The sequence below is a fragment of the Crinia signifera genome, chromosome 5 (assembly GCF_055691185.1).
Source record: "Crinia signifera chromosome 5, ASM5569118v1, whole genome shotgun sequence".
In the NCBI taxonomy this organism is placed as follows: Eukaryota; Metazoa; Chordata; class Amphibia; order Anura; family Myobatrachidae; genus Crinia; species Crinia signifera.
This window is the reverse complement of record NC_139221.1, coordinates 201,266,742-201,293,398: the sequence shown is the minus strand read 5'-3', so window position 1 is coordinate 201,293,398 and position 26,657 is coordinate 201,266,742. Positions and strand designations below refer to the sequence as shown.

Here is a 26,657-nt window from a genome sequence, read left to right as displayed (position 1 = left end):
TGCCAGTTTAATAGAATAATAAAAATGCCACTATGATTTTTTTTTAACTATGTGCACATATGAAGTAAGGCAGCTTACGGGGCAGTATGTGCATGTCCTACCAGTTTACTCTCTATGCACGATGGCATATGGTACAGTGCAGTGAAAATATTGCAGTTACTGGTCCATTTTGGGCTGATAATACTAAAACAAGCAACCAAGTGACACCCCTCCCTCCCCAGCAAGTGCCACTACTAGGCACGTGCATAATGAGAAATTCATCACTGGCAGTAATTTCTTCGCGAGCACTGGAAATATCATTCAATGGTCGTGACCTTCAAATGGTTTTGCCACCGCACTCAAGGCTGCGAATGGATGTTTATGCTAAACATCCATTCACAGCCATGCAGGGAACTCGGCAAGCGAGGGTGGTGGCTGTGCGGGCGGCGTTACATTCACATGCCACGCTGCAAATTTTGCAGTGTTGCATGTGGACCAGAATAAGGTCCTATATGTAGAGTTATTGTGCTATCATTGCTGCATATGTTCCTACCTACCAACACATTTGGTTGGTTGGGTTTTATTAGTTGAGTGTGGTTTTCACGTTCTTGTCTGATCTTAGTTATGGCAAGGCAGTAGGGCATTGCCCTGAGTGGTTACAGGAAATATTTGTGGAGCAGTGACCAGGAGGGCATGGCAAGGGATCCAGATACCACCTGGGGCAGCCTGACCACAACTTGATGCAATGATCTAGTTTGTGAAATAGAGATAGATCCAAACTAGGAAATGCTGGAATAACAATATCAGTTTCTATTGGATTTCTGCTGTTTAATCCTTTCACCTAGTGGCAAATGTAAAAAGGGTGCATATATTTACAGGGTTTTTTGGAACATTCATTCAGTTTGTGGGTTTTTATTCATATACAGTGTGTATGTGTAATGGTTAGCATTACTGCCTCACAGCACTGAGGTCATGGGTTCGATTCCCACCATGGCCCTAACTGTGCGGAGTTTGTATATTCTCCCCATACTTGCGTGGGTTTCCTCCGGGTACCCCGGTTTCCTCCCACATTCCAAAAATATACTGGTAGGTTAATTGGCTCCTAACAAAAATTAGTGTGCGTGTACATGTGGTAGGGAATATAGATTGCAAGCTCCAATGGGGCAGGGACTGATGTGAATGTTCAAATATTCTCTGTTAAGCGCTGCAGAATATGTGTGCCCTATATAAGAAACTGTTAATAATAATAATAATAATATTGACATATTTTTCAAATATATCCAATTATTTGTATATTTGTGCGTGTTTTATATGTGGTTCTTTGTGTAGCTGAGTTCTTATGTTTGAACGAGCTGTCTTTTATTAATTGTTTTATTTCATTGTCCTAGGTACTTATATAATTTTGGCAAAAACAAGAGCCTTTCATTGTTTTTTTTCCCTTCTTTGCACTGAATGGAGACTGTAATCCCTTTAGGTTGAAATGCTGCTTTTTATGAACCTATAATTTATACTTCCAGCTGTCATTAGCAAGGTGCCTGGTGATTATTCTGTTGTTGTACACATTTCAGGCACATCTGCACTTCTGACTGAATGGTGCAGCTGGGCTGTAATGGTCAAAGATCAATGGGCTGTTGTGTTGTTAAAATCAATTTGCATGAAAACTTGACTATTTCAATACTGGGCTCTATCTTCTTTATAGGTTATAATGGTTTCCCTTCCTGAAAATCACCAAAATCTGAGTACCACTCTACTCAACCTGATGGACACAATATCTAAACACCTAACTAAATGGATGATTGTACAACTAACCCTATAAAACAGTTTTCTTAGCTAAACAGTTGCATTGCCAATAGTAAACCATTATCTCGGTTACTGTACATCTCTCAAGGATGTAGCTCCTTTTCTAGATGGTTATACAATATAAAGATCTCCTTACATAGGATATATTTAAATACATTAAAATATTATTTCATTTATCCAGTCTGCTCATTTTTTATGTTCATATTTAACAGTTTCCATGTATTGTTTTTTTTTATATATACAGACTACTATTAATGATTTATGATCCTAATTACGTAACATGGCACATGATGTAGCGAGGAAAGAAGGTTTGTATGTCATCTGCCATCCAATTATAAGCCGAGAGCTGTGTGTATGCACAGACTAATGCTGTACAATCCACTTCCCGATCACCCAGTATTGGTTGAACGGACCAATGGCTGTATAGGTGTTTATGCAGGTCCGTTACAGGAGTGTTAACGATAAGCGACTTAAAACACTCCTGCAATGGCAAGGGTCAGGAGATCATATCTTGTGCGCTGTTTACTACTGGATTTGTTGGTTTGACCTCCTAATCCCATTGAAGTTCATACACACTGAGCTATTTCTATCACAGTGTGTATATCTTGCAGGCAGCTCAAGGGAGATTAAGCAAGGGACACATTAGCGAGGGTGAACCAGTGCTGCATAGGCACAGGATCTCTGCAGATTCCATGAGGTCCACTAGGAATCTGATGAATGACCCTCAAACAATGGCCACCGCCTTGTAGGAAACAGATGATGGAGGTCCTATTAGACCGCTAGCATCTGTCTGGGTAGCGCAGCTTGTACAGCCTTTCTTGGAAGTCCCGGATTCCGGGAGCACTGGCGCTCTGTGACCATGTGACCCTGGCACACTGCTCTAGTTCAGGGAAGGCATTACAGGGGGTGTTTTATGCAAACTCCCAAATTACCCTTCAGATATATTTTACTGGATATAAGAGTTCAAAGTGTCCATCATAAAAAAAACTGAGACTCATTATTGCTATCAAAGTAACAAAGTGCCTCTTTCTGAACATTCTTGGGTTGTTATTTGAGTACTATGTAACAGAAGGACTCCTACCCCTCGGGTGTGGTTTGACAACTGCTGGGACTCCTATAAGGGGGAGGGCAAGTACTAAGAAGCCCCTTGTAGACTCGCCATGCTGCGCTCACCATGCTGCACTCACCTCAGGTTTTATTCTCACTCTATGGGGGTTGTGGACCCCCACGGGGGAGAATAGCCACTGTTAGTTGGGATCCCAACTTTTGGGCATTTAACAGACGGGATTCAGATGTCGAACTAATGACCGTCGGAATCCCAACTGTAGGAGCGTCATCCAGCACCCCTTCCCCACTCCCTTCTGAATGTTAGTAGAAGCCATTGGACAGATGTGTGCCTATCAATCTCTCCCTATTTGACAGCTGTTTCTGTGAGTTCAGTATAGTTCCTATGAGCTGCTGATTCCTGCTAATCCTGCCTGTTTATTATGCTGGATAGAAGCTGTATTGAAAATTAGTTTTGTTGCTGATTCAAATCTTTTTTTTCTCCCCCAATTGTATTCTGCCATTCTGACAATGAGGAAATTAGTTAATTTCAATAAGCATGAGACTCATCAGTGGTTTCCTACTACAATTGTAATTCTGTATTGTGTGGTGTTTAGAATGTTCACAGCAGCATTGTCCCCTCTAGGCTAAACATAGATTTAAATAGAAATTCTAATGACATGTCCACCCTCCATTTAACACTATTTGCAATCTGCAGTACATGGGAGAGGAAGTTATCTGTCCAGCCATATGATTATGTTGGTGAGGACACTGCAAGTGATGCCATGAGGACAACAAAGGCAAGCAAGAGGCCACATATCCACATATAAGTTAGATAATATAAAACCATAGGATAGATGTATTATTTGTCATTATGGGGGAGAAGTGGTAACAGCATCCACTATGTGCATTGATACCATTTCTCCCCCATGTACTATTATATTGAGGGGTATTCAATGCCCCTGATGGCGAGCTATGACGGCAAGCAGTGCCGATAGCTCGCCGTCAGAGTATTCAACTTTAGTCACCATTTTCACCTCGCTGGTTCTCCCCACGGAGAGATTGTAATGGCGAGTGAGGCCATTAAAACATCGGGGCTTGCCACAAAAATGCAGCGGACTAGCTACATTTGTAGTGAACCTCGCCATTTAAGGGGTTCCCTCTGACAGCGAGGAGTCTGGACAAACATTGAATACGGTGAGTGGGTTTGACAGTGAGGATGGCTTTTCATCGCTGAAAATAAGCCATCCTCGCCATAGAAAACCCCCATGCCACGGCATTGAATACCACCCATTGATGTGCAATAAATGACAGTGTGCCAATATGCAGGGCAATGTATAAACAATCAGCAGCACTGACGGTTACGCAACCTGTAGCTATCAATTTCGACAGCTGGAATTGTTGATCTATTTCCACAGCAGGGACAACGCTGTCCTTTGCTGTGGCGGGTGCCAGCTTTGGGCTCACACATGTGCACTGGAGCTGGGAGACACAGAACATCAGCACTAAGCTGATGCACTGTGTGCTCTAGTGGGGAAAGCCGGAGGAGGAGTTTTCATTCCCCTTCTTCAATGTAGCATTCTGCTTTGCCATGGTAATGAGGCAAAGCAGGAACTCCTTCCCCCATAAGCCCTAACAGCAACAACAGTTGTCATGTGATGCTGTATAAATGGTAGATATATGCGCAGACCAATGTGTTTTGATTTTGGTTCTAAATCAGTGTCATGTTTTGGTTTTGGCAAATCCACACTCAAGTATTTTGGTGTGGATCAGGAGTTAAAGCATATAACTTGTGACATGTTTTTGTTCCTAGAGTAATTTTAGGATACATTGATTTAGGATAAATAAACATTAATTTTCAGCAATTTCCAGGTAATTTTGGGGGATTTTTTTATAAACATAAAAATAAATAAGTGGAATTATATTTTAACAAAAACATCTTTTTTTATTGTGAAAAAGTTAATTAATGAAATCCATAGCAGGAATTAAAAATGCAGACACATCAAAATGAATTTGATATTACCTGTAGCAGCATTTAATTGGCAATCAGCAAACTAAATACATCTAATTGTTGCCTTGTTATCACAATGTAATAGTGGTTCTGGTCACTGAAAATATAAGTTTTAAAATTTTTAGCAATTTTTTCTCGGCTTCTGTTATAATAAATATAAATAATGTCACAGATATAATTATAATCTCCTTAGGGTTGAGGAATATGATAATTAACAATAAATACATATTTAATATTTTTTGGGTATCAATATGAATAATGTACTAATAATACCTCACAGCGCTGAGGTCATGGGTTCAATACCCACCATGACCCTGACTGTATGGAGTTTGTATATTCTCCCCGTACTTGCGTGGGTTTCCTCCGGGTACTGCGGTTTCCTCCCACAATCCAAAAAATATACAGGTAGTTCAATTGGCTTCTAACAAAATTAACCCTAGAATGTCTGTGTGTGCGTGTATATGTGGTAGAGAATATAGATTGTAAGCTCCACTGGGGCAGGGACTATATGTTCAACTTTACTAAGTAATAAATAAATAAATAAAAATAATGTACCTGGTTCATTTTAGTTTGTTACTGTTATTTGATGCCTTACACAGGATTATAATAAATCTGATGCACTGGAGCATTTTAAAATACTATATTGATTTAGATGCTGATAAGCTCTAAGCAAGAATATTACATATAATGAACCAATCTTCTGAATAAATATGCTAAAATCAAATTCATGTTAACATTATTATATTCACAATTTACAAGTTCTTTTGATTCAAGATGCCTTAAAATACTGATATATCATTTCTTTGGTAACATCATATTTCTATTTTGACCTTTTAAACAATGATTTAGGCGGTACCCAACTACTGTACATGCCCTAATTAGAAACAAGCTGATACATTTTTGACAGATGTTATTATCGGTCTTTCCAATTATAGGCAGTTTTTACCGGACAAAAGAAATGTTTTCTGTTTTCTAGCGATAACACAGGAGATCTGGCATATGTATCTGGACACGTGTTACCGCTGAAAAACAGGACTGTTCACTCCAACATCGGGAACTACATTTTTTATAAATGTATGCAATAATACAATAAGATATTTTACTTTTTGTTTTAAAATTTAAAACAAATAAAAAAAGTCATTGTTATCTGTGGCTTAGAAAAGGTCATTAATGGGATGGGAGTTCTATTGAAAATATGATGTTTCCCATAGTAACCAATCAGATTCTAATTCTTATTTTTTAGCATCTTCTAGAAGATAATAGATATAATCTGATTGGTTGCTATGGGCAAGATCCTATCTTCAATAGAACTCCCATCTTAGTAAATTTACCCCATAAATACTGTATACCTAAATATTAAACTTGAGTTCCATGCACAATAACAAAACTGACATTTGTCAGTCCAGTTGTGTCACCTTAATTTTTAGTCATTTCTGTTAGCCTCCATAGGGTTATACCATTGATATGTAATGGGGATTGGTATAGAGTTGTAAATATCACTGTTTTGTGCTATATAATTTACATTAATGAAACAGTTCCTACATATCTAAAGGTGCCCATACACGGTGCGTTTTCTGTATTTATCCTATCTTTTGAGGGATAGGATTTCCACAGTTTTGAGTATATACAAAACAATTATAATACATATATAGTTGCTTAGTGAGAATTTTACATTAGCTTCTTTCAAATAATGATGAGACCATTTATATTCTCCTTGAGATTTGATGAAATTGCAAACTGTCTCTTTCCATGTTCATGGCAATCTCACAGATTTCACTTGGTGTGTTACTTGACAAATGGGCACTATCTACAGCGCTTGTGCGTCATCTAAATATTCTAATGTCATTTAATTAAATGTATAGAATTTACATTAGGTTGTGCTATGCTCAGCAGTTCATAGCATCACTGAAGGGTTTATCAGGCACTGGACATTGAACTTTGCTTAATAGTTGACAGCATGAAACATTTTATATCTAGAAATTGAAAACTGCACTGCCTTTGCATATCCTGGAAGTAGCAGCAGTTTAGCAAATTCATTTATTTTACCACTATCTACTAAAAGATAATGTGCAGATTTATATGCCTCTAACCTTGTTGCTTATATTTTAATTGGATTAATTTGAGTTGAATGCTGAAAGTTAGAACTCTGATCAGAAGAAAGATACTAGTTAACTGATTTCTGACAGAGATTTTTTTTAATGCTTTGTTCTGCATTTGGAAAGAGAATTCGAATTGTTTTCAACTGGAAATTGGTCTGAACTATTCCCATTTCTTCTCCACCCAGCTACACAGACTAATTATTTCTCATCATCCCACCTCTGTTCAAACATTATAAACTACTAGCTGATGTGCCTGGTTTTAACTGGGCAAAGGCTGCTGGGAGAAATATTTTACCCCTTAGGAGTCACATTTAGATAAAATCCTGACTTAGTGGGTGGCTGCAAATAACTGTCACAGTTACCAGGTCAGTCAGCACAGTGCACAGGTAGAATTCAGCAACTGTCGTCAAGGAGATGCATTGTAAATGGCAGATGGATGTTTTGTCACATAACAAAAAAAACATTTAGGCTGCTAATATAATTCTACAAATTTATGGATCAAGAGCTTTAATTTGGTATCGCTCAGCCAACGACATCGTCATACCTCCCAACATGACCCTCTCCAGGAAGGACAGAATGCTTTATCCTTGGACTTCCCTTTTAACTTATGATTACCATAACCTGTGTTGAATCACCTGTATTATCAATGAACCTGTTTAAAACAGGTGACGGCAATCATAAAGTAAGAGGAAAGTCCAGGAAAAGAGCATTGTGTCCCTCCTGGGATGGGTCATGTTCGGAGGTATACATCATAGAAATAAGTTACTCATAAATGTCATCCAGATGCTATTAATATATACATGCATTTAAAATATAGTGGAACTTACTTTGTTAGCAATAAGCACTTACAGTATAATGGATGGTGCATTGTTTACAAGTGATGTTATTATTGGATGAATACTGTATATTCTTATTCTTGTCTACTTTAATGTTGCAGAATCAATTTCCAACAATGGTATAAGATATTTTTTAATAGCTTGACAAAAGTTTTGTTTATCCAGGAGTGAGTGCATTACAGCTTTACCAGGAGCAGAGTGTTAATGAAAAAGTCAATCCAATTTTTAATACTTTCTATTAATTGTTATTGTTATTATTATTATTATTATTATTATTAGTTCATAGTACTTCAGATTTAGGCTCCTTTAGGCACCATCTAGTGACCGTTGATACACAAAACACTTGAATTCCCCTCATAGAGGTATAGAGAATGTGTTAAAAAGGGAAAGAGGATGGGGCTCAAAGCTGAGGTTTTGTTCTTTTGTAATAGAAGCAGAGCTTCTCCCCTTGGTTTGGAGTCACTTATTGCAAAATAATTCAAAGGAAGAGATGATCAGTCTACAAACTTCAGAGCACCCCTCTGCCCAACCCCATCCCATGTATGGATATTTCAAAGATCTCCGAGGCTCATTCCACCCCTATAACAATGCCTACCGCACACTACTTGAAGCTTTTAGGTATATGACAATATTGTTATACTGTTACCCAGGGCTATTTTTTCTGCAGGCTCCAGCAGGAACTGTGGCCCTTATTCTAGTTCACTCTTTCTGACAAAATATTTCTTACATGGACAAAACCATGTGCACTGCAGGTGAGGCAGGTGTAAAACCCCACCCAAATCTAATTATCTCTGCACAAGTAACACCTGCCTCACCTGCAGTGCACATGGTTTTGTCCATCTAAGAAATATTTTGTCACAAAGAGTGAACTAGAATAAGGGCCTCAGTTCCTGCTGGAGCCTGCAGAAAAATAGCCCTGCTGTTACCGCCTTTTGCATAGGCAGATTGTTCTTCCATTCCTACAATTCAAAATATAATAACGGGGGGGGATAAATTGTTCAATCCCTGCAGCCAACCAATGGAGCAATTCAATTAATGCTCTGTTTAGATGATAAGCCATGGGGAGACGCATTTCAGCTCACAGCTTTCCATGCTGGATAGCTGCAATGTGCAAATAGTGACCTAATGGGTACTTTTCATGTCACACCCATGAGCACATTGGGTTTCGTAATTTTATGCAGCTAAACCAGTTCTCCAGTCACTTTAGTCAGGAGATTGGATGCAATAAACAATTGACTAGCCCCCAATAAGTACAAAAGTAGTTTTAAACCACCCTAAAAGACTAAGAATAAATGTATAGCTTTAAAGAAGGTCACAAAACACTTTTTTTTTTGGTTTTAAACTCCTAGTAAAAACAAAATTACACATTTTATAATGACCAAAAAACTAAATAAATGAGTTTAAGAAATGTGCCACTGGCATCAAGATAAGGGAAGTGGTTAGTAATTATCCGGGCACGATATTCTGTAAGGACCAACAATTGCGTGGACTCACACCCCAAATGCCACAAACTTTTTGGCAGAGGGCTTTAAAATTTATAGTTACGCCACTGATGTAATAGTACTGTATGTATCAATCGTTGCCAGATGAATTCTGATTGGTGCACTGAAATAGAAGGCAGAAGTAATGGGAGGCCAAAATACCTACTTACCTTGAGGTGGGGCGTATAGCACAGAGAACCTATAAAGAAACCTTTTGATATATGTCATTGCTTTCTAATGTGTGAGTTGGGGTACGCATTTTTCACCAGCATAAAAGCACGCACATCTTCAGTTTTTCACCTTTGAATATTACCCCTGTTTATTTGAAACAATCATACACATTGTGTGTTTTATTATTCTTTATTTCATAACACATGACAAAATCATGGGCTAAACATCTGATTCGGAAGTTCCAACTGGAAAAGGACTCTGATCCAATACATAACCTAATATCACAAGAGGAGTACTATTATTATTTTTTGTTCACAACACTTGTTTGATTTATGATTTCATGTATAGTGGAATTTTGTTAGCGCCTTTGATTATTTTTATTCAAAACAGGTGTTCGGTGACACCCACACACAAATTTAAACTACACATTGGCAATGCAGACCGTCAATAGGATACATCCAAAATACATCCCATATTTAAATATCTAGACATAGAGTTTACATATGGAGTGTGGCACACACCCCTCCATACACCCGGGTCCAATAGCGCTCTCAGCGACCTTTATGTTCCCATAAAATAACACTGTGAATGATATAAATACAAAATCACATCTCGCAAGACAAAAAACAAAGATACTTATTTCAACAAGGGAGACTTGTGTGACATCATTTCACACATTGCTTTAATTATACTAGGCATTGTTAACAATGAATGGCAAAGTATGTAATGGATGTCATCAATGCCTGGTTACCCACTTTGCAAGTGATAAGGGCTTGTTTCAGTGCTGTACATAAACCCAATGGTTTATATTCAATACTAACAGTGAGAAATCTGGGCATGCAGAATGGAGACAGCAACGGGGGGCAATTTTTAAACACTGTCACGTCGCACCCATTTTGTAGGCATACCGAGGCCAGACCTCAACAGAGGAGTTCTAGCACGCAGTTTGAGGAAGCTTAGGTATTACTCAGCTGACTGAGTGTCGTGATGGCAATTCAATGCTGTGTGGCAGCACTCTGATCTGCGATGCTGCCATGAGGCATCATGGTTGCTGTGCACAAATACTTATTAGCCAATATGTCTGCACCAACCCTTCAGTATGCTTATTGTGCTCTCTACTATGTCATCAACTATCTCTGTTTTTCAACTTCATGCAATTCTAATGCCTTTCTACAATGTACCATGTTTTTGATGTATTTGATGTGAGCAGCATGATCAAGATGGCGCTGCAAATGACTGCCTAGGAACTGTGCCACTCAGCCATATGTACCGCCATGTCTCCCCTGTCTTGCATACTGCATAGCAACCTAAAACTGTACTGTCCCTGCTTAACTGGAACCTACCTGGCTGTTGCAATGACCAGTGGTGCTGCTGATGGCTGTCTAGGCACTGTGCAGCTCAGTGAATATATGTTTCCTGTTTAATAGCTGTACTGTCTCTGCTTATAATGTTACCTACCTGACTGTTGCAATGACCAGTGGTGCCGCCAAAGGCTGCCTAGGTGCTGTGCAGCTCAGCATCTATAACCCCCAGGTCACATCTAGTATATACCTGTATGTGTTATGTATATCTGTACTGTCACTGTTTAAGTGTTACCTAAACGGCTGTTGCACAGCAATCCAAACCCAATTCCTAGTCTACGCAAGTATACCTGGCCAATAAAGCTGATTCTGATACTTCTTGAGGTACGTAAGGCAACACATTCACAAAATTTTCAATGATTCTCCATTAACTAGCCCTCATTCTTGAGGCACGTTTGCAGCATAGCTTAGCTTGGCTAGTCACCACGTTGCTCTACAACAATATAATCTGTAAATAAAGCATACAGTAGCATCATGTTGTACAGGCAGCTGTCAATTGTGGTAGACTATGTATTAATGATAAAATATTCAATGAAAACTAGAATACTCAAAACCCTAAGATCAAAATTATATCCATTACAGCTTTTTGACCAAATGTACTGTATGTATAAAACTATTATTATTTAGGCTTGATGAATATTTTCCAGCATTTTTTGGTCTGCTGAGTTCCAATATATTTTACATTGTTCAACCGTGTAATACTAATTGATATTCCAATTAATTGCTATCTTCTATTTCCAAAATATTTTTTCTCAGTGTCTAATCTAGTTATATGCATGGCAAAATAAAAGTCAGCAGGTAACCTAGATGGAATAAAGTGAATTTAGAGCTGTCTGTCTTCATCTTTGTCTGTGTCCTACGGGTATTAATTGTCTTGACATGAAATGAGCAGAATCTTTCACTTGGATTTCAGGCAACTTCAACAACACAGCATATAGCGTAGCACTGTAAATGTCCCATTCATAACATATCCCAAGTGACCATGATCTATTACAAACACTGAACTGGTTTAATAATAGATAGGAGACTTAAGGAGTACATTAACTTTTGTCAGTCGTATAGATATACGTGTATTGGGTATCTAAGAAATATATATTCACTGCTTCTCCATAGTCCAACAGCAATCACCCAGCATATATATATATATCCGTGTTGGTGAAAGATGTTTTTTTTTTTTTTACTACTGTAGGTTACACTTCATAATACATATTGCAATGGCTAATAAACATATCATAGAATGTAAATTTATTTAAAGGTATAGGGATCCCATTGCACTGGCATGATTCATAGTCATTATAATGAGTATAAATCCATACTTCTCTGACATAAGGGCATGCTGCTTTTGACATCACACAGCAGCCAGCAGCTTCAAGCCATTCAATTACTGCTTTTAAACCCTTTCTCATAGTGTAGATCACAGCTGACTAGTTAAATTCCAACTTCAGTTCTCTGCAACACGCATAGCTCTCTCATATGGATTGGTGTGCACAGGGCATTTCTTTAGGGTGCGCACTCAGGAAAAACTAGAAGAATAACATAATGACTGCAATAGACATGGAGAGAGTTAAACATCTAAGGCTGTGTGTATCTTGGGAAGCATGTGATTCGGATGACTAATAAGGATGCAGGGGATGGCAGAGTTCGTTTGGATATTAGGGACAGGAAAGGGAGGAGTCTTCCTCTCTTTCCTGAAAGTTTTCCTGCCCTCCCCTTGTTGGCTTGCTGGTGGGTGGGTGTTAATTGCGTTGACTGATAGGCGGGAAAGAACGTCAGGTTAATTGATTTAGGTCTTCATTAAGTGATGATGCCGCGTATATGGTTTGTTTTCGGTGCGCTCGTCTCTCATTGACTTTAGGCCTTCGCTGGATCACCTACTCGGGGACAGAGACCCCACCCGGACAGGTGGGCAGTCAATGCAGTAGGTGGAGTGGATACCGCTTGATAGGGAATGTTTGATTACGTATGCCAGTTGTGGGGTGGAGTTTAGATAATTAGCCATTCTTTCTGGGACACCATTAATAATTAAAATAAATTAATTAGCTTAAAGTGCTTTAAATAATTTCAGCTAACACTGTCTGCCAAACCTAAGTCTCTGAGTCTTTGGGCCTTATTCTAGTTCAGTCTTAGAGGCAAATTCCTTCTCTAATGGACAAAACCATGTGCACTGCGGGTGGGGCAGATGTAACATGTGCAGAGAGAGTTAGATTTGGGTCGGGTTTTTCTTCAAAGATCTATATTGCAAAATAAAGCAGTCAGTATTTTCCCTGCACAGAAACAAAATAACTCACCCAAATCTAATTCTATCTGCACCTGTTACATCTGCCCCCCTGCAGTGCACATGGTTTTGTCCATCTGAGAAGGATTTTGCCTCTAAGAGTGAACTAAAATAAGGCCATTTATTTCAGGTTTTAGATAAGTAAGATCATTAAATGTGAAATGTTATACATGCTAGAGGTCACACATCAGATGCTAGGATGTTTAAGAGATACTCACCATCTCCCCTTCTCATTGTCATGTCTAAAGGTCCATACACACTGGGCAATTTTGCCCAGCGTCTATGCTGACCAATGATGGGGAAAAACGCTGGGGTGAAAAACGCTCAGTGCATACACACTGAGCGGTTTTTGTATGTTTTAGTGATTTTCCTGGGAGTGGACGAATTTCCATAGGGGTCTGCACATGCACAAATACGCTCATGGGCATGTGCAGACCCCCCACCATCGGAACAGGGACAAATTCAGCCCTATCCGATCACAGCCCTATCATCCCCCATAGTCTGGTAATCATACAGTAAGACTTTTTTTTCAGTAATGTGGCCTTCAGTAGGAATATCTGCGGTACTTATGTATTATCTGGGCTCCCATGTTAAATGCACCCCATTTTTTCATACCCCTACTATCCAACTACGCATGGAGTTGATTTTATATAGTGTGGCGAGCGCAGCGAGCCACCGTGCCCGAAGCGTGGCGAGCGCAGCGAGCCCCGCGAGGGGACGCGGTCTCATAAGAAAAACGGGAGCCCAGATATTACATAAGTACCATATCTGCATTATATATTAGATTGCATAGCATAGAATGCTCATACTGTTTAATATGTGTCCCCTGTTGACTTTCAATCTGCATGGGGCTTCTATGGTATATCTAAAAACGAGGCTTAATTTTCTGTTTCAGCCATAATCAGTTTAAATTACTGATGTTATTACGAATTACTTAATGACACAAAAGCAATGTAAGTGGCAGGCAAGAGAAAGTGTTGAAATTTAATTATTTCCCATCACTAAATTGTTTGAAAGTGTTTTCAGCAGAAGACAATAAATGAATCTTTTGTCTTCATTAATATTCGGAGACTGGCCACTAAACAAACTTTGCATACAGTAAATTGTGAAAGTTTTTTCTGCTGCTGGTAATATAAAAAAAATAGATTGTGTTTCACTTTTAATAGAAGTTTAAAAAAATAAAATCATAATACATTTAGAAATTTAGCTTTACAGTTGGAAAAATGAAGAATATACAATAACAAAAACCTTAATTAACTTTATGGTTAAATTAAATGAGTTTGTTGCTTCGAAATTCTACATGAACAAAGTTTAATCACAGCACTGTGTACTGCACAATCTCCTATGTTAAAAATATCCATTGTAAAAAGTCAATGAAGCTTGACAGTGGCTTTTATATTACAGTATTCAATGTTATAGATTTGAAGTGTGAAACATTGGTACTGTCCTCAGTATAGCCCTGAACACATAATAGTCCTGAGCAAAAAAGAACTAACCAATGTCTTATATAAATTCAGCTTTACTCCAATTTCGATTTTTCATGTTTCCTTGTGCTATTGTGTATGAATCTGCATATTGTGATTAGGGATTATTACTATTCTGTACTCTTTTATGGATCTATTTATGATAAACCACCATTTTTGCAGCAATTACTGGGGCAGATGTATTAAGCCTTAACAAGAGATAAATGCAAGGGTGATAAGGAGAGATAAACATCCAGCCAATCACCTGCTAACTGCCATGTTACAGGCTGTGTTTGAAAAAAGTCAGTAAGGAGCTGATTGGCTGGACGTTTATCTCTCTTTATCACCCTTACATTTATCTCTTGTTAAGGCTTAATACATCTGCCCCACTGTTCTGTATGGACTCCTACCCCAGCAATTCATAATGCTAAAACGTTTGATGTCTCCATATTGGGCATGAACAAGGCAATACGAATGTGCATGGCCAGTAACACTTTATTTGATATCTATACCTCTCATGCACATGACAGCCAGTCTTGAATGCACAGTATTATAGTCGCACAGGGGAAATTCCCAGTGTGCCCTACTGCCTACTGCCTGAATGCCGAACCCCATCCTCTATGGTCCAGGATCCAGACTGTGCACAAAATTATACATGCTACTTATGTTACATTAAATTGCACAAAACTATGGTGTATATTCTAAAGTGCATTGCTGCTGCTGTTGTTGTAGTAATAAGAATAATAAGAATAATAATATTATACTCTTTTTTAATCAGGACTCATGGCCATTTTTTTCAAAAACAAAGCAAATAAATACAGATGATTTGAGTACAAAAAGCAGTAGACAAGCCACATAGTAATAAAAACAAATGAAAACCTAGAGCACACAATAAGCATATTGCATGGTTTGTGCATTTGGTGAAATAACCTCCATTGGTACTATATTCCCCCTTATGGGATCTAGGTCAGACAGCCATCTTGGTTGCAACATGTAGTATTAGCTTGGGAGTAATATATTACACCTAGAAGAGAGGAGACCATTTGCAGCATCCTAAAGGTGCCCATACACGTTACAATTATTGTATACAATATTGTTTACAATATCGCATCTCATCGCATCTTGGTTTTGCGATGAGATCAGATGAGATGAGATCTAGTACAAAAAGTATGTGCTGCACATACTTTTTGTACTAGATCTCATCTCATCTTATCGCAAAACCGAGATGCGATGAGATGCGATATTGTATACAATATTGTATACAATAATTGTAACGTGTATGGGCACCTTAAGGCTAATAACTCCCAATATAACAATCAGGTCCATATATTTTTCATCCAATCAACAGGCATTTTACATGAAACAGCCACGTTGGGTACACCTCTACCAATCCTTCTAGAGAGACACAGTGGTTGTTCATTTTTTTTTTCATATTCAATTAATTAGAGTACTACAGCACTATGGGACATAAAATAAAAGACAAAAATGTATGTGTTGGCTCTGTGTTAGGAGGCTTGCCATTCAGGTCTCTTACTGACTGTGAAGTTATAGGAACCATGTATTTGGAGTAATGTAAGGAATCTATATGAGAATTGTATTAGTGGAGGAATGTGGAATGAAAATGAAGTATACAAAGCAAGGAGAGTACATAATTTATAACCTTAGAACTTATACATCGGTGGTGACTAGCCAGTAGTTCTCACTCCAGGTGATTCCTTATAAGTAGGCTATTTAGGATGTGTGTGGTGTCTCTGGTATTCTGAGAGGTTTGAGGTGAGGGATGAGATGCATGAGATGATGGGTCTTCCTGGAGGGTTTGTTATCTTTGTGGATTTTTGGTAGGTAGTAGAATACAGGGATGACTGGGTGTTTGTTCTGTATGAACTTGTATTCTTGTTGGTTGAGTATGCATGTGAGTCCATTCATGAGGTGCTGTTCAGATTTATTGAGATTATGATGGATTGGAGGTCTTGGAGTTCTTTTAGTGCTGTTCTTTTCTGGTTAGGTTGTTGGAGTTATTTTTCTTGGTGGGTTGTAGTTATTGTGTCTTTTTGTACCATTCTGATGAATGCATTCACTTGTGGTCCGTTCATATGGCTGGGGTAGAAACTTGTGGGGGGTTTGAGGTTTGTGTGCTTTTAGGGTCCTGTTCTGGTTTTGATCTCTACTGGTGTAGTGTTGGCAAATAATTTTTTCAGAGATAGTTTGTGTGTAAAATTATGGCGGTCGAGATACAGTATGTCTGGAACTTGTCCAGTTTGTTTGTGGGTGCAAATTTGAGGCCTTTGACAAGTAGTTTTAGATGGTCTGTAGTTAGGGTGTGTTCACTGAGGTTGAAGATACCCTTGCCTGTTTCTATTTCTGTTTCTTGTAGTTTGATTTCTTAGGGTTTTTGTTGCCTTTTGTCCTCCTCTGCAGCACCCTCTTGTTCTGTCCGTCTTCTTTTGTTGGTTCTCATTGTAGACCAGCCACTTCCCCTGGCGGCGAACAGCACAGGCAACAGGGGCAAACCCTGGCTGCCTATGCCACTGCGCTCACCCGTGGGACTGACACACGGCAGGTCCAGAACTGCCCACACTGCTACCCTCTTCAGGAACCTCTGCATTTCACAAAGCACTCCCACCACTGGACTCAGGCACTGGACTCCCCAACATCCAGCCCCTCCCCCTCAGGAATGGCGCACCACCATGTGCCAACACCTGGGCCCCATACCCATTCACTACAGAAACTGTTAAAAGCAGGTCCAGACCAGCAGGATGCCGCGGTCGGACCAGGTGTCTTGGACACCCTCAACACACATCCTATAACCAACTGGACTGTAGTTTACTCCATCACCATTGAACCACCTACATTGAAGCAGAGATAAGATCTCTCAATTCTCTTGTTACGATTGTCAGTTATATTGTATGCTAATTGTATCTGAATTGTACCCTCTGCATTGTATCATTAATGCACGATTGTGTATTGTTTTATCAAGTAAACCTTGTGCTAGAGCCCAAATGTTGAGTCAAATGAGTGGATATAGATTTTCAAGTGCTATTATTTTGATATTTTCAAAAGATATTGGGCAATGTTTTAGGAGTTTAGCTCCTGGGTGATGTTTAGTGCCTAGGGCAGTGGTTCCCAAACTGTGTGCCGTGGCTCCCTGGGGTGCCTCAGGACACTTGCAGGGGTGCCTCAGGTTGGTGGTTTAGGACCAATTCAAATTATTTATGGTTAATTTTTATGGGCAAAACCAGTGCTGGTGGCTGCCAATCATGAAATATGTGTACAAACAGATGCAAATCCTGCCCTTTACTACATAACTGACCCTAAGAATTGCATATAAACCCAATCTAATTCATTTTTTGGGGGCCTAGGGGTGCCATGTAAAAATTCTGATACTCTAGGGTGCCATGATTCAAAAAAGATTGGGAACCCCTGGCCTAGGGGGCAAGCCCTGGAAGTATTCCTGGCCCTATGGTAATGGCATCGCATGCATTTACTTTAGATATGCTTTAGCTCTTATTAAAAAGTAAGCGGCTTTGATAATGCCATAAAAAAAGGGAAAGCTTGATAGAAAGACCCCTAAGTTTTACTTTGAATGTGTTATTTTATCCTCTACACATGCAGACATTTTAGGCAAAAGCATTGTTCATAGGAATGCTACTTAATCGGTCACTGTGGCCCCTGTGGTATTAATGAGATTGCAACCATCAATTACTTCACTTGTAACATAATTGGGGACAAAATGCAGCATATAAATCCAGCAGGTATGGAGTAAATCAGAAACATGTTATGTGGAACTTTCAAATTAAAAGCAAGCATGAATTGAGCACACAAAAATCACAGCAAAAATGTTCTGTTGGCCAAATATCCTGGTTTTACATGTTGGATTATGAGTCTAGTGGATGCAAACGATGAAATGCTCCTAGTATTACAGCAAAAGCTGAAATTACTTTTTTTTTTTTTTTTGAGGGAATGAGATTCTTTAAATGTGAAAGTGTTGGATAGAGAACATTAGCTGGGCGTTCCCTACTTTCAAGGAAGTCTAGCAGCCTTTTTCATCCAGAAAAGGTCTTGATTTCTCAAACACCTAAGGGAGCAAATCTCATTCTATCTTCTTAATGGGATGAACTTTGTACCTTCCAGTTGCACTTTTCTGTGAAAACACATTACTATGCATGCACATTTTAAAATAAAGTATTTAAATATACAAATGTTCAACAGTGCCAATGTTCCCGCACTTTCATGATTAATTTAAGTCAAAGCTCAAACTAAACTAAACCAAACTAAACCATATTTTAGGTGAAAAAGAGAAATGTTCTCTGAATAACAGAGTAGTAGATTAAACTATTAAGTGACAACAGTACGTGCATTTGCATGTGGATCCACCTCAGGGCCAGATTAAGCACGGAGCGACAGGGGCGGTCGCCCCGGGACCCCCACACTGGCACTGCTGCAGCATTGGTGAGTGGGTGGGTGGCAGGCAGCGGGGGCAGGCAGGGGGTCCCTGATGTATGGGGACCCCGGAGCACTGCAGTCAGTGGCAGGGTCCCTGCAGCGATGGGAAGTCAGCTGGGAAGTCAGCGGTGGGGTCCCTGCGGCGGATGGGAAGTCAGCGGCGGGGTCCCTGCGGCAGATGGGAACTAGTAGAGCTACTAGTTCCCATCCACCGAAGGGACCCCGTCGCTGACTGCCCATCTGCCACAAGGACCCACGCTGCCTCCCCAGCACTGCACAGACCCCGCTGCGGTGCTGCACAGATCCCCACTGCCCAGGTACCACCTGCCCCCCGGGTGTGTGTGTGTGGTGGGGTTGGGCCTGGCAACTTTGTTGTCAAGGACCCCCACATCTTTTTTATGCGAATGTCGACACAGTCGACAAGGACACAAGAAGGTGCACCACGTCCCCTTGCATGGCTCGCGGTGCTTGCCATGCTTTGGGCACTGTGCATTGCTACACTCAGCAAACTGTTTTTTTCTCCTACCATGCACTAGTGGAAAGTAGTTCATGAAATACCGCCTGTCGGCATGTCAGATCAAAAAAAGTGAAAAACCCCATGTCGACTTTTTGTCTGTTGACCTTCCCCATGTCAACCGTATGCTTGTGTTGACCTAATGGCCCTGTCAACCGACCCCCATGTCGACCTTCCAGTATGTCATCCTTCATGTATGTCGACCTAATGCTTGTTGACCTTCCCCTTGTTCACCTAGTGACCGTATACCAAATGAGGATTATACAATACTGAAATTAATCTTATCTAAATATTACAATGATCTTACAAGTATCTTACATTTGCTTGACACACAAATCCTACATAAGGTTCCTCCTCACTTCTATTTGGGGAGTCAAGTGTTGGACACGACAGCAGCCCCTAGATGGTGTGAGGCAGAGCAATTGTTGCTCCATCAGGAGCGGAAAGATGCAGACGCTGACATTACTGTTTTGTTGTTGACGGGCTGGTAGAGTGCAATAAAGACACTCAAAAGGGGGTATTCAAGTAGTATTGTAGTTTCTGCATAGGAAAAAAACTGGACTAATCAGACGCGACTATTAATGCTGTTTTCAGCATTATAAAAGGCATTTTTCACCAATGTCTTTTCACTTTCTTTTTTTTTACAGCAAAAAAAGCAGTGTAAACAGCTGCAATTTCACCGGCAATGTACTGAAAACACATGTATCAGCAGTTACTGTAATTCGACAACCCAGGTGTTTTTCACCACTTCTGATTTTTTTCGCTTAGATCGCAAATCGGCCCTCCAATTGAGTAGGGTTAATCCTTATTCATCCTAAAGACGGAGAAAACTGCAGATTTTTTGCCTATGTAAAAAATCTTCAAAGGTTTTTCAAACAGGTTTACAATTTGATCAATGTAAAAATTTTAGTCAAATCAATCTTAAAAATACTGTTTAGTTTTTGGTTCAACCACTATGGTGTGTATTTTATAATTCCTGGATGCTAACGTGAATTTGAAGTTCAAACTTCAATTTCACAGCTTACGATTAATTAAACAGTATAAATATTTTTTGGGGAAAAACCATAAATTATATTACTTGAACTATGCTGAACTACTGTATGCTGAAGATTGTTCATACATGTTTTAGATGTTGATGATAGAAACATGTAATAAACACTGTGCAACTTTGTGCCTTTCACCTCAAACAAGCTCCACAATGTTGGTATACCTCAAACACGTTTAAACTATGTAACCCATAGCCAATTCTATTTGGCAAATTTAGGGTTTTTAGTTTGAAGGTGCCCATACACTTGTCCGATTTAGGCTGATTTAACCCGATCCACTGAATGAGTGTGATGTCCCACTCGGGTCCGATGCACGGTCCCATGCGCATCGGATCTGAGCAGGAAGACGGACCTGCGGCCCTTCTAACCTCCAACTCAGCCCCACTCCCGGCATCCGGGAACAGGGTCACATGAGATGTACAGGTATAGCATATGATTCTCCCCTGGAAGGTCCTTGGCAGCTCGGGGGGGGGGGGAATCGGATGGTCATACACTGCTGCAATACATTTTAGTGTATGCCCACCTTAAGTTAAATAATTTATTACACATTCTAAAACTTTTATACTCATTTTGATTATCTCTAACCTTCACTATCTAGAATAGCAATTGCCAATTGCATATTTCCTACTCCCAAAAAAATTGCTCCTAAATTGTTATTTCACAGCTGAGAAACCACAGGTGTCACACTACTCACAGAGATAATGCCTAGAATATGTGATAGGTGCTAATAAAAGTTACTCTTGTTACAATTCATGTTTAAATAAAATATTTAGCAAGGTATAAAAGCTAATAATAGTGACTAATATATAATTATTTAACAGTCAGGTATTATATACAGTATAAACATTATACAGTATAGTGCAAATGATGCACATCCAGTAGAATAAACAAGCAATGGGACTGTACCATACCACTTAATTCTCTCTTTACCCAAATAGCTAAATCCAATGGAATTTTAACAACAAAGATAACTGATGCATTTGTAGTCTATTGGAACATAATAGCACAAACAAAATCATTGTTTAATATAAAAAATCCAGTTCTCGTTAACAATGCAGTCACTCTTTTGGTTATAAGAAGATGTTATATATAAATTTGATTGCAATATGTGAATTTCTCACTAAGGAGAACTAAAAAGTAATGATTTGTAAAATTGTTATTTACTGCAAGACTCATAGTGACCATTCAATTCCTAAATTGTGCCATTATTATTATTTACACACGTTTTATCATATATTTGATATATGTTTTATCATATATTTGATATATTAAAATATTTTTCATTTTATCTTTTTTTTTTTAGTGTGACAATGCAAGAGGATTAAAGTCGTTCTATGATGCAATTAAGTATGGACCTAATCACTTGATGGTCTTTGGTGGAGTATGCCCTTCAGTAACTTCTATTATTGCGGAGTCTCTCAAAGGATGGAATTTAGTTCAGGTAAGAGTCATTCATTTACTTCAAATTATATAAAGAAAAAAGGATTTGTGTTTTCTTTTAAGTACATATCTTATGAATAAGGCATTCATGATGATCAATTTGGCCTTACAGTATATTCGTTTTCAACTATTCACTTACAGACTCGATGTAAGAGCACGTGAATCAATTTTGTCTTTTGTTATTCTGTGTGGGATTAAATACTCTGGGTCATGATTTTCCATGTAGTGTTTTGCATGAGTGTGTCCAATGCCATTTTCCCTATGGTGTTTCATTTACAGTTAGTGACACATATCTCCTGGTCTTACCAATCATAGCACAGTGTGTGGTTTCAGAAAGAAAACAGGATGGGTTGGGGTCAGGCTGGGAATGGGGGAGGTTAAGTTTAGGCACTAGGGAGGACTTAAGGTCAGGCTCGAGGGAGGGGGTTTAGGTTTAGGCACCAAAAAGGGAGGCTTAGAATCAGACTACGGGGTGGGAGGAGGCTATGTTTCGACACCAGTGGGCAGGGTTAGAGTCAGGATGCCATGGAGAGACTCTGTGTTAGGCTGCAAGAAAGGGTGATTAGGGTTGTGGGGGGCATGGGGATGGCAAGTACATTCACCTGACCCTTGTGGGGAGTCTCTCTTTTGGAATGCCGGTGTCAGTATATAGACCACTAGAATCCTGTCCGATGGTCATCAATATATATCCCTCGAATACAATGTTTTGTTGTACAGGATATTAACAAAGACCTATTAGACGCTATTATTGCAATGTTTTTTGCCAGTAATTGGGACTTGAACACAGTATATTAATTATGTATATTTTTACCTTACGTTAATTGAGTATGCATGGTTCTGTAGTAGGATCTTACTTATATGTATAGCAATTAATTGGCTTCAGTAAGTACTGTGATGATGATGTAATTTAGCCAATTAAAATAGAAATTGAATTGAATTTTATAAATACACTATGTTGGATGAAGTAACATTGAAAATGGAAATATACTAGTTTTAAATCAGACTTTGGAATTGTTGTACTTTTACACAGCTATACCATAAGAGCATTTCAACACATTTCTACAATTAGTAATAATTCAGTATAAAATACAGTTATTTCTAGGGATTCCTTAAACCAGTTGTTCCCAAAAAGAGTAACAGGATTTTTTTAATGGCACCCCTAAACAAAAAGTTTCTTATAAAAAATATCAAGTGAAAAAATATAAAATGTAATACAGGTTGAGTATCCCATATCCGAATATCTGTTATCCAAATTATTCCGAAAACCATACATTCCAGAAAGTGAACAAAAGTTGGTACTCTTTACCTAGAAGGGCGCCCATCGCGGGCATCGCATGTACCAAAAAATCGCATGCGATGCGACCGACGCGATTACCGCGATTTTCCATAGGGAACAATGTTAAAAGGCCCATAGAGGCCAAATACGGCGGTACACATCCTACGACCTTTTCATACCCCCACTATTCATGTCGGCGTGGAGTTGAGAATAGAAAGTGTGGCGAGTGCAGCGAGCCACCGAGCCCGAAGCGTGGCGAGCGCAGCGAGCCCCGCGAGGGGACGCGGATACCTTCACAGGTATCCGCGTCCCCTCGCGGGCTTCACAGGTGTCCGCAATGGCGATGCCCCATAGAAGCCAATGGGCTTCTACCGCATCCCACCGCCGCCCCGCAATGACCCGCCGCCGCCCTGCACGGACCCCCGCCGCCCTGCTTCGCCCTCCTCCCTCACCTGTGTCCGGGCAGCACAGCGCAGTGCTGCCTGGACCTTTGACCTCCTACCTGCACTGATCCTCTTCCGGGTGCAGGGAGGAGGAGAGCCCGGCGCAGCAGCAGCAGCGCCGGGTGTGTGAGGGAGGGGGGAGCCGCCGGGACCTGCTGGGACCCGGCGACTCTCACCGCAAAGGACAGCTCTTAACGCAAGAGCTGCGACTCTCACCGCAAAGGACAGCTCTTAACGCAAGAGCTGTTCTTAGCTATAATTATCGCATATGTTAGAACATATGCGATAATTATAAATGCGATGGGCGGCGAATGGGGGCGGAGATTCTTAGAGAATCTCCCCCTCAACCTGTAAATTGTGAGTACCAGTCATTGTTAGGGTTGGTTATTTGGTGGTAGGCAGAGTTGCACTACTGCTTCTCCACATGCTTTATAATTGGCAGCATCCAGCACTACATTTGCATATCACATGGACCATAAATAATTAAATTTGGTCCTGGACCACCAAACCATGACTGCCTTGCAAGTGGCACCCAGTTTGAAAACTGCTCCTTTAGACATTAGAAGGTCTGCAACAAATAAATTGGACCTTATTCTATGCCACCCAGAATAAGTTTATTTTTTTGATTATCTACCATTTTCTGAATCTTAAGCATCTATGAGTTCATATTACCCCAAACCTTATTGCCGCAACAGAAACCAACATCACTAGTCATAGCAGTGACATATACCCCATGCTTGTTGCAAAAGATACAGTATGACTGAAAATTGCATGCACACACCACATGCAAACCTTGGAAGAGGTTGCAACTCACACCCACTATATGCCAACAGGACTGTCCTCTTACGTGCAAAATCCCAGTTGTCACCCAATAACACCCATTCAGCTATTGTTGTAAATGCTCTAAATTGGTGGAAGCAGATAGTTACTCGCATGTTAATGCCACATGGAGTTTATTCTCATAAATTGGGCTGCTAACAATATCGTTAACAATTTCCCATGACCTCCCCATTTTGCTTTATAAAAAATGTACCTTTATCTTTCATACACACTGAACCTAGTCACAAATGACATATGAAAAATTTGACTGCGTGAACAGATGAGAAAGAGGGTCAACAATGACCCATGGGAGCGTGCATCATTATCATTCGTACACACGGAACAATATGCACGATAATATTGTTAATGATATAGTTAATGTGAATATTATCTGCCTTTAGAGCATAGCGTATGCACGGCTATAGTTTCATACTGCAGGTATAATATGTTTCCTGTAAGTACAGTATGTTGACACTTATAGGTTATATCATGCACCTAGCAACAGGTGTGATTTGGTCAGTGGACGAGTTCCGGTGCAGTGGTCTGGGTTATGGGAAGTGGAAAGAGTTGTGGGATCAGAGAAGCTATTCTGTACATTGTGACTGATCATCACAATTAACTTTGAAGGCCTCTTTGTTATGCTGGCAACTAGTCACAACCTTTGTTAGGACCCTATATGAGTTGCACACTATGGCCCATGAACCTCCTATTAATTTCTCTTGCATAGCAGGCAGCTTAACCCCTTGACTGCCAAGTGAATTTGTCAAAATAGGTGTGCAAATTGCCAAGCAAACTTTTTTAATCATCATAATGACCTGTAATGTTTACCTTATATAGAAAATGTAATATTTTTTCCACAATATTTTTTATTTGAATTTATATAACAAATGTGAGCAAAGCTGGCATTCTTAGCCAATATTTTGCACATCTCTCACAGAGACGCTGGCATTTTCATCAGATATTTTTCACATCTCTCACAGAGATGTTGGCATCAAAGGGTTAAAGCACTGGGTACATATTACATAAGGTGCTGGTACATTCTATGGGTTTATTTACTAAGATGGGAGTTCTATTTCAGATGCCATGGGCTACCAATCACATTCTATCTATTATCTTCTAGAAGGTGCTAAATACATAAGAAGTGGATTCTGATTGGTAGCCCATTGCAACATCCCATCTGAAATAGAACTCCCATCTTAGTAAATAAACCCCTATGAATTAATTCAGAGTACCCAACATTATAAGACAGTTGTTCAAAGTTTCCATGTACTGTATATCTAAGCTAAGCTAAGCTGACCAAACTGCTGGAGAGAGAAATATGTTTATTTGCTTAGTTCACAACTTTTATACGACTGGAAATAATTGCTATATACTCTAGCAAAATAAGTCAATGGATCAAATAGATAGATGTCAACTAGATTAAATGCAGATGTTTAAAACTTATTTGGGTACTTCCTCATCTTTGCGGCCACCGCTATGCCAGTTACGTTAGCCGCTACTTATCTGCTGTGTAAGGATTTTCAGCACCATTGTCCCGTCGCGTGCTAGCTTCACTCGCCACACTTTGGGCTTGGTGGCTCCCTCTGCTTTGCTCAGCACAACTTTACCAAAGGTAATACATGGTGGCGTGGACACAGGAGGGTGGCATGGACCCAAGGTGGTGGTGTGGACCCAGTACGTAAGTTCCGTAGCGTACGCGGTGGCCGCAAAGATGAAGAAGTACCCTTATTTTTCATGTTTAGCATTAGTGTACCAACACACCAAAGTAAAAAATCCTGATAAAAGAAACAAATTTAGCACAGCCCAAGTCCCCATTTACCATGGCCAACCTGACTTAGCAGCCCACTGACCCTAGATATTTGTCTGTATGCTGACAATTTTAGCTTTGGCACAACCATAGTGATGAGAATTCCCACTGAGTCTTTGTAATTGTGCACATAATGACGCTTATGTTTCTAAATAAAGAGTGCATCATGTGTAATGTTGCTTGCGAATCAGTTTTTCCCAGTGCATTTTCCATCTGTGTCCCAGAAAATTCCACACTTCTTCTAGTAGCAAGAGCTGCTGTATTGTCCACATCCATTTGTTTTCATCTAATGGGCAGGATTGTCCCTTTGAATAAAATGCTTCTCTACAACCTACTGAATGGTGGCTTC

General features: G+C 39.7%; 1 protein-coding gene across 1 annotated transcript in view; it reads left to right on the top strand.

Annotated features, from left to right (window-relative positions):
- The window catches only part of GABBR2 (gamma-aminobutyric acid type B receptor subunit 2), a 645,054-nt gene that overhangs the window by 158,721 nt on the left and 459,676 nt on the right, over positions 1-26,657 (top strand). Inside the window, exon 2 of the mRNA XM_083188433.1 lies at positions 21,827-21,964. Coding sequence (XP_083044559.1) covers positions 21,827-21,964 — 138 coding nt within the window. The remainder of the gene's footprint in view (positions 1-21,826; positions 21,965-26,657) is intronic.